The 13,576-nt window shown below is 37.1% G+C and overlaps 2 protein-coding genes and 1 long non-coding RNA gene across 3 annotated transcripts in view; 1 reads left to right on the top strand and 2 right to left on the bottom strand.

The window, feature by feature from the left end:
* Positions 1-3,967, top strand: part of LOC119839303 — a 12,464-nt gene extending 8,497 nt beyond the window's left edge. Inside the window, exons 5-8 of the mRNA XM_038365543.1 lie at positions 918-1,135; positions 2,128-2,230; positions 2,497-2,599; positions 3,440-3,967. Of these exons, the coding sequence (XP_038221471.1) occupies positions 918-1,135; positions 2,128-2,230; positions 2,497-2,599; positions 3,440-3,524 (509 nt within the window). The 3' untranslated portion in view covers positions 3,525-3,967. The remainder of the gene's footprint in view (positions 1-917; positions 1,136-2,127; positions 2,231-2,496; positions 2,600-3,439) is intronic.
* Positions 3,968-7,439: 3,472 nt separating this feature from the next.
* On the bottom strand, positions 7,440-8,579 carry LOC119839307 (ubiquitin-associated domain-containing protein 1). The gene has a single exon (XM_038365549.1). The coding sequence runs from the start codon at positions 8,577-8,579 to the stop codon at positions 7,440-7,442; it is 1,140 nt and encodes a 379-aa protein (XP_038221477.1).
* A 1,829-nt stretch (positions 8,580-10,408) lies between these two features.
* Positions 10,409-11,608, bottom strand: LOC119839313. Its single transcript, XR_005288243.1, has 2 exons — positions 11,313-11,608; positions 10,409-10,590 (listed from the first exon to the last, which is right to left on the bottom strand). It is a non-coding gene; the product is annotated as an uncharacterized LOC119839313 (long non-coding RNA).
* Positions 11,609-13,576: the final 1,968 nt, after the last annotated feature.

Raw genomic sequence — 13,576 nt, 5'->3', positions numbered from 1 at the left:
CGCCGGTGCTGGGCGTTGTTGTGGATTCGGCTCGCGATGGTGCGTGGGTTTTTGTATATTTTTATATTTATCTGTAAACTAGCTTTCCGCCCGCGGCTTCGCCCGCGTGGAATTCGGTTATATCGCTATCATCTCCCTATTTCAACTCCTTCTTCCCTTTTCTTCGCGATATAAATTATCCTGTGTCCTTTCCCAAGTTCAGTTCTACCTTCATTCCAAATTACATCAAAATTGGTTCAGTGGTTTAGGCGTGAAATCGTAACAGACAGACAGACAGACAGAGTTACTTTTGCATTTATAATATTAGTAGGAATAGGAATGGTACAGAGAAAACTAAAGAAATACAATGAAATAATCCATTTCAACTGCTGTATATTACCTAAACGCACGTGTACACACACACAAATACAGTTTAATCCAAGTCCAATAGTAGTAGATGATAGATAGGTAGTATCTATCTATCTCTTTACTACATAGTAATACAAGTAGTAACTAATACACCTATCTACTGCCTACTTGACTTAGTTGTCACTTCCTTCAAGTAGATGGTAGTGCTTGCAGTAGAATCACACGCTCACGCATGTCCGAATCGTACCCGCATATCAGAAACACATTCTTACCGCAGAATCACACGCACACACCATAATCACATTCTCACACCAGAATCACACACGCACACACCAGTACCACACACGCACACACCAGAATCACATTCTCACACCAGAATCACACGCATACACCATAATCACATTCTCACACCAGAATCACACGCACATACCATAATCACATTCTCACACCAGAATCACACGCACATACCATAATTACATTCTCAAACCAGAATCACACACGCACACACCAGAATCACATACCCACGCGAGAACTCTCCGATTCGAAATCGATTCCAAATGAATGAACAGAGGACAAGGAGCCGCTGGTCGCGCTGTGCGTGCGCCTCGCGGCGGAGGCGATGCGGCTCGAGTGCGCGCGCAGCTGCCGCGGCGCCGGCGACGTGCCCGCCGCGCTGGCGCGCTGCCGCCGCGTGGCGCGCGCCGCGCTGCGCTGGCTGCGCGCCATGCGGGACGCCATGTGCCGCCTGGCCTTCGCCCTCACCGCCGACGGCTGCCTCACGCTCAAGGTGCGCGCGCCGCTGATTGTGTTGTGTAGCCACAGATTATATTATATACCCACATATTATATGTTGATTATATTGTATAACCACAGATTTATATGTTACTAGCTGTTCGCCCCGGCTTCGTGGTACATATATAGTCTATGTTACTCGTGGATAATGTAGCTTTCGAATGGTGAAAGAATTTTTAAAATCGGTCCAGTAGTTTTTGAGCCTATTCATTACAACCAAACAAACAAAGTTTTCCTCTTTATAATATTAGTGTAGATAGCCACATCTATAGCCACATCTTATACGTTATAGCCACAGATTATATTGCATAGCCATAGATTTTTTTTTATTTCATCGTCGGCAATGGAGCTGGTCGTTCGCGTGATGGTAAGCGCTGCCATCGTCCAAGAATATTGGGAGAGACTTGAGGTCAATTGCAGAAGGAAACTGTAACTGAAACCTTGAACCAGAATGAAACTGTATTTAAATTTCATCATCATCATCATCAGGCCATACATATTCCCACTGCTGGGACACAGAGTTAAGGCCATAATCCACCACGCTGACAAAGTGCGGGTTGGCAGATGTCACATGTCGTCGAACTTTTGATTCTTGCACATGCCGGTTTCCTCACGATGTTTTCCATCACCGTTCCGAGCAGTTGAAGCAGGTGATGTTACCCACATGCGCAGATCAATTGAAAAAATCAGTGTATTTCCTGTACGCTCGCCCGGTCTCGAACTAAATTCCAAAGTCGCTCGCCACTAATCCACCACTGCCTGTATTTATTTCTATGCTAGTATACTTTGTTTGTTTGAACACACTAATCTCAGGAACTACTGGACCGATTTGAAAAATTCTTTCAGTGTTAGATAGTTCATTTATTGAGGAAGGCATCATCTAACTACATTAATTAGAATTTTCAGTGCATTCTTATTATATCAAATAAAAATTCAATACAGCCCCCCCTCCCCCCTTTTTGATATCTAACAACACATATATTTCAGGTGGCTAACGTACCGCTGCGTTCAGTGTGGGAGCTGTCAATGAAGATTGAATTAATTGTGGAGGATGCGCAAGAAACCGCCTGGCCGAAGGCCGGTTCCATTGGTGAGTCTGCGCTGATATTAGCCGCCATGCGATTTAAATGTTTAATTAAAAAAATTATCATATACATATATATATGTATTTAGACTAGTGATCCGCCCCGACTTGGCACGGATGCAAAATACGAGACATATACCTCTTGAGTCGCTCTATCTATTAAAAAAAATCCCATCAAAATCTGTTGCGTAGTTTCAAAGATTCAAGCATTTACTCCTTTTTAGCTCTTTTATATCGATTGTTTACTCTCTCTCTCTCTCTCTCTCTCTCAGGTATCACTACTATAGTTGCGGACGAGATGATCCCCGTCGAGACGCTGTGCCGAGTGGCCAAGTCAGTGCCGCACGACTGGGGCCACGCGCCGAGAACGATATGGTGAGACAAAAGTTGTATATCAAATGCTAGCAATTCGCCCCGGCTTCGCCCGTGGTACGTATATAGCCTATGTCACTCTGCGAAGTTGCAGCTTTCTAATGGTGAAAGTATTTTTAAAATCGGTCCAGTAGTTTTTGAGTTCATCCATTACAAGCAAACAAACAAAAAATAAATCAAATTCTTCCTCTTTAATATTAGTGTAGGAAAAATATTTGAAGCGAAATACAAAAATGTATGTTTGTAAATACCTGATCAGATAGATCTCTATGAAATTTGGTATAGAGATAGATAGATAAAATATAGTCTGGATTAGCATATAGGCATTTTCCCCAACCAGGCGAGTGACGCCGCTGGTTGCAGCTGGTCATAGTATAAAGTGAAGCCTAAGTGGCCTAACCTAACCTAGGTGGCTAAGTCAAGGCCAAGGTGATTTTAACCGACTTCAAAAAAGAAGGGAGGTTCCGAGTGAACTGTTCAAGAGTAGAGTGAACGGGTACCTTCTAGGGAAGCGCGTTACAGCCTAGACCACATCTCAGCTAACCATCAGGCGGGATCGTGGTCAAGCGCTGCCCTATTAAAGATTAAAAAAAAAAAGAGTTTTTCAAGTCCACTGTATTATTCTATCTATCTATGTAACAAAATCCATACGATTTTCGCGATCGAACTGTATTCACATGAAAGAGTAACAAACATCCATACCATCCATGAATGGATCATACATACCCATATATACATCCATCCATCTATCCATCCATACTTACAAACTTTCGTGTTTACAACATCCAACATCCAAAGTAAGATGTTAGTGAGGTTTAAATTTGTATTTTTTTTTCCTTACAGGAAGTTGTTCAAATTTCTCAAGCACAAAATGAGGGATGAGGACCTGTGCGGCCTCACGATACTGAATACGCTCAAGTGCCATTAGCTGTCTACACTCAACAAGACTGACTCGCGTGAAGATGTAGCGTTACTCAAACTCAAACTCAAACTCATACTCTAACTCAAACTCAATCACATACTCCCAACTCAAACACAAATTCATACTCAAAGCTCATACCACAACTCAAAACTCATACTCAAACACAAATACAAATTCCCGACTCAATCTCAAACTCAAATACAGGTTGTGCGTAAATTTAAAAAGGACGAATGAATGGTATAATTTTGTTTAATTAAATACCTGCATAATATTGAAAATGTATGACGATATATCACGAGGGAGAAAGTTTTAATAATATGACAATCGGTTCAGCCGTTTAGTTTTATTTGGATTGGAGCTTTTTTAAGCAACTAGCTAAAACACTGAATATTTTACAAAAACAGGGCAGCAAAATCTAATATATAAAATTCTTGTGTCACAGTTTTCGTTGCCATACTCCTCCGAAACGGCTTGACCGATTTTGATGTTGACCCTAAATTATAAGAGTAAGGCAGAATAGCGTTTGAATAGCTAGTAAAAACTAAATTTAACAAACGAATATTCATTACCGAATCAAGCAAACACCATTTCCTTTAGAATCGACACTCGCTAAGTACTCACACACACATATGCGTATGTACGCGATTTATATACGTGTAGTGTGTGTAACATAAATTATATTAAAAAAAATGGCAGCCATTTTGCGTCTAATTTAATGATTTGGCGATTGGTTGCAATAGAAAGAGACGGGAGGAGTAGCGCTATTATCTCTTTCTCTTTCTAGATTTTTTTTTATTATATCAACGTCGGTAAAGGAGCTGGTGGATAGATGGATTTCCGACTTAAAATGGTATGGGGTAAAGGATTGACGGAGGAAATAAGAAAAAGGACGGGAAGAAGGGTAAGGGAAAGGATACGGTCCTCCAGCTTCCTACTCACCAAACTCGCTACTGTATCTTCAAAATAATGTTGTTTAACTTAAAGTTAACGCTACAGCTTTACGCAGATATAAATAGTATTAGGGTTTTTAATAGGTTTTATATAGAAATTATGACATTTGGGACATGACTGGAGGCATTGTTAAATATAATTGTATAAGTTATTTCTTTTATATAATATACTTTGTTGAATATATGTGTGAAACAAGTGATGTGTTTTATTTTCTCTCCTTTCTCATTCTCCATTTTTTCTCCCCCTTACTCCTTCTTACTCATACTATGTACTCTCCTTTTTTAAACTAAGAATAGGATTGTATTAGAGCCATCTTGTGACGTCAAAGGCGTAAATCCAAACGAATTAATAATGTAATCTAAGAATATTGTATTTTAATTCCATATAACAATCAGATTGAATAAAAAAACCGTTTGGAAATGCAGGGAGAATTTGGAAGTAAATTGTAGTTGTCAAATGCCATTTAACACTAACTAAACTGTAGTTACAACTTTGAGGAGAATAAATTAATATATTATTAATTGTTATGAATTATATAATTAATATATTAATAATATAATATATATAATTAATATATTATTAATTGTTATAAAGGTTGATTTAAAGATATGAACCTCTATGAAGCGCTCTAGAATTGGCATCGTGTGCGGGTGTACAGAGGTCATCCGAGTCGCCTGCCTGCATCGGCGTTTCGCATGACTAAAACCAGCGTTTAGTTTTTTAGAATACCAATAAAGAAATAATGTATTTATGATATACTAAAGTAGTAAAATTAAACATTAATTTTACTACTTTAGTATCTGTTGTGATTTTAGACATGCATGAAGTTTTATTGAATTTTTTAAATAAAATTTCACGAAGACATTTTATCAAGCCGTTTCTCGGGTTGTAATGAAAATCTAAATGTTTAACACGTTTTATTATCACATAATTTGATTTCTTACAGATGCTAGGTTTGAGTTTTTTACACCATAACGCCAATGTTCGTCATACCTTCTAGTTGATGCAATTTCTACAATAGGCTGCGTATTCAAAGGGGAACCTAGAGATTTCATAATTTCGTAGGTGTTATTGGGACGAATTATCTGAAAATATATTCTATTTATTCATATGTCTAAAAAGTCGTTAATTTATTGCTGACTAGCTGTCGCCCGCGGCTTTGTCCGCGTTGAATTACGACATTTACAAATTATTGTACTATACTATTTAGTACTGTCTATTTCTGGGATTTTTCCCAAGGGAGCATTTAATCGGGATAAAAGTATCCTATCACCCAAGTTACCTCATGCTCTGTTTGTATCCAAAATTTTATCAAAATTCATTCAGTTGTTTCAGCGTGATTGACGGATAAACATCTAAAAATACTTTCACATTTATAATATTAGTGTGATACTGTGATATATAGTGTGATTTTTGCTCGACGGGTAAGCATATGCCAACGAAATATCGCTGATTCATTCCTTCCACACGTCGCATAGTTTGCTTGTTTTTGACATCGCAACGGAGCGATATTATGAAATGATTTTTGTGTCTGAAAATAGGAGGCTAGACTGGTGGAACAGAGCTGGAGCTAGCAGAATAATAAACGGGAGCAAATATTAGTATATAAATAACTTACTCTTCCAAAAACGACGCTTTGTAAATCAAACATTGGCATTGCTTTAAACGTGATATTGAAAATACCGCACATTTCATCGTTTCTTGTTACTCGCATTGACAATAAACCTGTAACATATCTTATCTTATATCTTTAAACGAGCAATTCTTGTATGTATATATATATATGTATATGGAATCTCGGAATCGGCTCCAACGATTTTCATGAAATTTAGCATATAGGGGGTTTCGGGGGCAATAAATCGATCTAGCTAGGAATCTTTTTTAGAAAATGTCACATTCGTGTTTTATCGACTTAATCTTACTTTTTTAACAAAAGGGAGGCGTTTCTGTCGGTAAGATCGAAACATATTATTCATATTTCATAATTTTATTAGATTAGTATGTAATTCGTACTTAAACATAATTTCCAAAAAACACGATTCATAAAAAAACAAAAAGAAATAAAAAATACCGAGCAAAGCTCGGTCATCCAGGTACTATATACTTAATCTTATAAAACTGAATAGTTTGTTTGTTTGAACGCACTAATCTCAGGAACTACTGGTCCGATATTTGAAAAATTCTTTCAGTGTTAGATAGCCCATTTATTGAGGAAGGCTATAGGCTATATATAGGTACAACGGGCGAAGCCGGGGCGGACCGCGAGTGATATATAACACAATTACAAACAAACTCTTCAGATTTATAATATTAGTATATTAGTTAGGATGATTAAAATGATACGCAAATACGTATCGTGTATATTCACCAGGCATTGAGTGGGAGAAATGATAGTTTTCAGCGCCGATGGGTTGAAAACGTCCCTTCTGTGCGTAGCAGCCGAACCCGTTGTTGTGAACCACATCTCCTCCACTCCAGTATAAATTAGGGACTTTTCTACAAATACATCGACAAATTTTGAATTTTAATCACGCATGTAATCTATTAGAGGAAATATTTAGATAATACTTATAATTTAAGTTGTAATGTAGGTTTAAATAATAGCGCTTAGAAACCGAGTTCGTGCGATAAAGTTAGGTTTAGTCCGCCCCATAGACAATACATATAGTCCACCCAAAACACCGTCAACTATAAGCGGCGGACCCCACAAAAAGTATCGGTCTGGCAGGACAAAGAAGACTAATCACCTAATTACTTATGCACAAAAAATATCAATCAGTGAAACAGATAAACCACCATACATACGACACGGGACTTTACTATTAATGACTGATGAAAAGGGCATATTTTTGTGGGCTCATATATTATCTACCATGCAAAACAAATTATTGATAAATTAAAAGGCAGTTAACATAAAAATTTTCTTTATTAAAAACGAACTTTATTAAAATTGGCAAAAAGGAATAAAACCTATCTCTGCCGCGAAGTCGACGGCGTCTGCTCCCGCTTCTCCTCAGAAAACTGGTTGACAGCCAAGCAATACTTCTCCGAATGATACGTCCTCGATATCTGAGATAACAACGGGCTCCCATGCGGAGAGTTCAGCCACAAAGACGCGCTGCCCGTCTGCCCGACCATCGCTATGAATGCAATCAGCATCCTCGTGTTCAATAATCCCCGTTGGATCTGCGGTTGTTTCAATAATGTCTCCAGAATATAACCGTCCGGCAGTCCATTGATAAGCTCGAATACACTGGACCCCCGTTCGCCGATCAGCCAAGAAGCGGCGGCCGGGACGTTACTCCCGGTGTATCGCAACGCCGCATCCGCATCTTCAAGGGAAAATCCTAGATTTTTTAAAGTCACGAGCGCCTCTGGGTTCGGTGGTTCAATTATCTTCGTTCTCCACGCACGAAACTTTTCTAGAAACCGCTGCAAATGCTCAGCTCGCTTGTACGAATCGTCTCCAGATGTAGACGTAACGGATGCAGTGTTTTCCTCTGTTGCGTTCAGTCTGGCTGCAATTTCTTCCGGTGTGATCACTTGGACGGTGAACTGCTGGTTCCTCTGCGGCTCGTCCAACGCTGCCGATAGCTGCGCCAATGTAAGCTCGTAATTCCTCCCAGCTGCCGCTAATCTAGCCCCGGCTTCGATAAGTGATATTAGAATTTTTCGCAGTTCGAAAGACAATTCATTGGTCGATAATAACGATTGCAGGTTCGGTTGTCTCACTGCGTTTTGTGGGGAAGGTAAAGATGCTGTGGCAGCCGCTATAGCACTAGGCTGTGGCGCTCTAACTGACCCCAAATCCCATAGAGCACCAGCGTCAGGCGTGCGTCGTTCTATGAGCAGTAATTCGTCAAACATGGCCACTTGTTCTTGCGATATCGTGAGAAAATCGTGGAGAGTTGTCGTATCGGACACACGTACGATTTTGAACCGGCTGGAACTATTCTCTCCGTTCGGATAGAAGTAATCTATCGACCTGTTTTTGACTTCTTCTATCAACGTGTCATCTGGGAAGTAGGCACAGAACACCTGTCCCTCTGGACTGACGATCTTAATGAAGATATCATTTTGTCCACTTAACCCGGTATCCGACACCAGCATCTGTAGTTATTTCTTCTAGATCGATAACTTTACTCAAAATAAGTAAAAGGAATAGAAATATGCTACTAAAAAAAGCTATTAGACACAAGATTAATTTTATCATAATTTGACGTCATTTTGGTGACGTTTGACGTTATTATTGTTTTTCTAACACTTAGTTGTTTTATAAAGGTTTTGTTTGGAAATATATCTTAAATTTTAATTTTAAGCATTATTTTCAGAGACATGTAGGCAATCAGCCTTAAGAACCATGTCAGATCATAACTCTATTAAAAATATTTAGCTTTCTCATATGTTCTGTTTAGCATCTTTTAGTTAATTTTTATTTTATTAACTCCAAAAGTCAAAACTGTTTTGCTATCTTACCTGTTTTCTAACTTCTACCTACTACTATATTCTATTACGAATATAAAATAGTCAAAGCCATTCTAACTACGAATATTCAAAATATGCCGACATTTCATTAAAGTAAACCTAGATTTTGGGATTCGAGCATGATACGGCACAAATTGGGCAAATCGCACCACAGCCCCCTAGAAGATCGGCGAGAAATAGCAGCATGAGAATCCTACTGTGTTTGTTACAGTGAGTGGGGGAGCTGGAGGCCCAGAACCTTATTCTTGTTGAAATAATTATTAATATTTATCTACCTATATCACCAGAAATAGACGTACCTAAAGAACCTTGTCCCAACATAGCCATACCCCACGCCGTCGCCGTCAAGTAAGTCTAAGAACAACTTGCAAGTTTGTGGACACACGTCAGTGAAAAGTTCTGCGGCTATTGTACCCATGGTAGCAGCGCCACGGATTTTTAATGTGATATACACTCTAGGAAATAATATTCTTTTAGAAAACTGTATATTGATTTTTAACAGATTTTTTAAGGAGTCTGCCTAAAGCTGGACAATATTACCAAGAAGTTTATGAACATTATTATTATATATTATTACTTTAAACTGAAGCGATTTTTATGACTGTTTCCTATATGTTTCTTTTAATTGTTTATTTTTAATTAAGATTGTCTGGTCGAGAGCAAACGAACCTTGGTCTCTTGATATTGGATGGAGCCATGAACACTGGGTCTTCTATAATCTCTTTTATTTGGAGTGGAAACAGTATAAATTCTGCACGAGACATGTGCATTATTCTCAGTTTTGTGTTGGACCATTCTTTGTCTAAAAACGATGAGGATTCAAGGCTTGGTGGCTGAAATAAAACCATTGACTTGCGAATTACAACCAAATATATACCTAGACTCATAATGACGCTCAAAAATTGTCGGTCGAAGAACTGTACCCATGCGTACAATGGACAGTTTTTTAATGAGCGTATGTAATAATAGACTTTGAACATTAACTTGACTACTTAAGGTTGGAATTGGAATGAAAGTTCGCCGATCGGATATCTTCTGATGACATGTTCATTTTTTTTATTTATTTACAGAGTTTTTACCAGATTTATAAACGCGATTTGTTTAAAATAAATCTGTGAATAGGTATTCTATTTCTAAATGAAATTAAACTAATTTACGTATTATAAAATCACTTCTGATAGAAAAGAGGATTGTTATTATGAAAATATGTATTTATGTGAATGAATATTGTCCATAGCTATTTTTGATGAAAAATGAAGGACATGATTTGTTTTTTTAATAAATCCAAGGCTACAAATTAATACACTAGAAAACAACACAAACAAACAATTAATTAAAACGCTAAAGAAATACGCAATTAGAACAATAGAAATTCACATTTTAACATCTCATGTGAAATTGGTAGATAGGGGAAATCTCATGAAAGCTGATCAAGAAGGACAAAAAAATTCAAAAACCGCTGCACTTCATTGATTTATTATTACAGAAGATTATTGTAGAGTACACTTACAGTATGAATAATACGATGGTACATTTGTTTGTTTTCTCTGCATATCCGTTTGTACGTGTATAATCTATGTTCATAATATTGTCTACAAGATGGCGGAGGTCGAGACCAACGGCTGTCGACTTTACCCTGCGATCGTTGAAATGTAGATCTTATGACAATGAAAATATGATTCAAAAAGGGTAATTGCTATGCAATATCGATGTTATATAAACCCAAAAAACTTTGGTTACTATCTTATTTTTGAAGTGAAAACTTCTTTAGGCGCGTTGAGCGTTTTGGTAGAGGGTAAATCCTCGGTTCGCGTCACCGACATGCTAATGATAATAGTATATCTATAGCTATGGAGAGCCAGACTAGCGCACGCGCAGTAGCCTTTGTACACGTATACACTAATACATCGACTATTTCTGACTGTATTATGTGCGCGTACATAAAAAATTTCATATAATTTTTGCATATAGTTTTAATTACTCTCAACTTAATAGTTCCGTTTTCACTTCTATCGGCAGTCCCACGACTGCTACTGTTTTTTGTTTGTATATGCATTAATCACGAAAATATATATACATACATAGGACAGATATTGACAAAATTTTAACTTGTTATAGACCAATATTAGATACAAGTCTTCACTAAAGCGGGCCGCCGGGACACACTAGGGAACTAAAAGACTTAAATCTTTTGGAATCCGATATAAACCAAAGCTCGTTGGTCGCAGGCCGTAGGTATCTACGCAAGATTTTCTCACTCAAAACAAAGGTTCAACTTATATGCTACATTTTATTTTAAAAATTAAACGTGTTATCTTTAAGAATGTCACAGTCTAAATACATGAAATACATACTAACCTTAAAATGGGCCGTTTTTATAGCCATTACAAGCTTCATATTCTCATAATATAAATCACGAGCATTATTAACCCAACCAGGTAGATCTCTCACCATTCGACTGGCTAGATACGTGGGAGAGGTATTATCGACCTTTGAACTTACTGCGTGATATTTCTATTAAAATCAAATCAAATTATGTATTAAATCATTTAACCTAACCTTATAGCTAATTAGATCACTGTAGCAGTACAAATAGGTATCAAACAATTAAGGTTTAAGACCGATATCTTTGCTAGGTTACAGAGTAACCTGTATTAAAGATATCAGTACCTTTCTCAAAATAATATTAACTAAGATATTTTTAATGAAAATGATATGAAATGAATGAAATATTTTTTCTTGCACACGTAAAACATTAAATCTGAGAAAATATGATATAAGATGCAAAGGGCGGCTTTATTTCTCAATAGCAATTTCTTCGAAGCAACCTATTCCAAGCAGAAGTAATAAAATTATAAATTTGGGAAGTAGTAAGTAAGTAATAAGGTAAGTTTTTTAGTGTACACCATACGGAAGAAGGGACATAACATGTAAGTATTTAATAATTATAGCACAGTACAATAAGAATAGAAGGATAGCTTAATACAAATCGGCCACCGTGGGTTTGAATGTACGTGTGAGGGGCTGCCGCCGTGTATGCACACAGTCGCTCACACACACAGCCGAATGAGGCGGCGCGAACGGGACTTCGTATGGGATACGAACTATACTGCTCGCCCGCTGAATTTACAGCCCACTTATGAAATAATAAATCATTAATATATTTCTTTAAGAACCTAGTGCTGTTACAATGCGCAAATAATATTAAACTAAAAAATAGCAATGGTAACCTCGTGCGTCACATTCAACGCAAGAGTAGGCAATAAACACGCTGATTGACATTAGCTAACCTACGGATACTTATTGTACTGTGGTTGTTCTGCTTGTACTTATTATTCTGTGGTTGTACACGCTACAGAAGTGCAAAACGAAAGTTAGGTAATTGACTCGTAACGAGATGAGCGAGATGTTTCATGCGTGGGAGGGAAAGAACGCGGGTTTTAACGGTCTCTGTCATTTTTAAATACAATTTTTGACATATAATCTTTTCTATTTCTTCTTTTGATATTCAAGTATTTGAGCCGCTCTCTCGCCTTCTTACTATAGCAGAAACAAAAATCTAGTCTTTTATTAATAAAGGAAAACATTTGTGTTTTTGTATGTATGTTTGCAATGTTATCACATAAAATGACAGGATTGATTTCAAAGATTCTTTCACCATTAGAAAGTTGCATCTTTTCTGAGTGACATAGGCTATTTATGTACCACGGGTGAAGCCAAATGGAACCGCTAGTCGTATTCTAAAAAAATGTCTAAAAAAGCTATGTTGTGACGTGAATGAAAAACAAAACAAACTGTTTACTACCTTAGATTTTTTCTTCATAATGATTTTGACATCTGTGACTTCTGGAGGAGGAGAATAATATTTCTTATCGGGTTTTGGCTGAGCCCGTAGTATTGCCTTTATGAGAGTCATGAGTTGTTTATTACAAGAATTTTGAACGCAACCATGAATGAAATAATTAATCCATGGGGCCGTGATCCTTAGATAATTTTACTTATACCACAGATAGCATAATAGGATAGTATTATATTTAATTATTTAGTTTTATAGCATTGAAATGGTCACAACACAGACGCGGAAAGGTAATTAAATAATTTGTTTAGTGCTTTCATAGGTTTGATTTTGAAAAATTGTAAGGTTCGTAAGGCAGTAAAGACCTTCTTTGTAGAATTCGCAAAAAAAAAGGGTTTCTTCCACACAAATAATTTATTACTAAAATACTGTATTGGTTACAATATCACAAAAATGTGCTTAGAAAAACGCAGTGATACATTATAATATAAAATATAGAGCAATATAGAGCAAAGAATCCAAATTCTATGCGACTAAAGCGAATTATACAGATTTTGGTATCCCGTTTTATTTTTCATCTGTGGTCCAGCCGGAATGGCGGGAATTTTTCTATAGTTTGACATTTAAATTTTTTTTTTGTATTCATAACAAGGTTTAGGCACCTGTATCTTTTAGAGAGTTGAGTTTTTATTCTACGTTACGTTTATTAGTAATTAAATCGTAATAAATACAAGAAAATCGTGTATAAAATGTCTGAATACATAAAAAATCAATCACGGGAATGTGACTAGCATTGTTAAATATTATTGAGATCTTATTAAAAGTA

This window comes from Zerene cesonia, unplaced genomic scaffold (genome assembly GCF_012273895.1).
Source record: "Zerene cesonia ecotype Mississippi unplaced genomic scaffold, Zerene_cesonia_1.1 Zces_u011, whole genome shotgun sequence".
Classification (NCBI taxonomy): domain Eukaryota; kingdom Metazoa; phylum Arthropoda; class Insecta; order Lepidoptera; family Pieridae; genus Zerene; species Zerene cesonia.
This window is presented reverse-complemented; position numbering and strand designations above follow the sequence as displayed.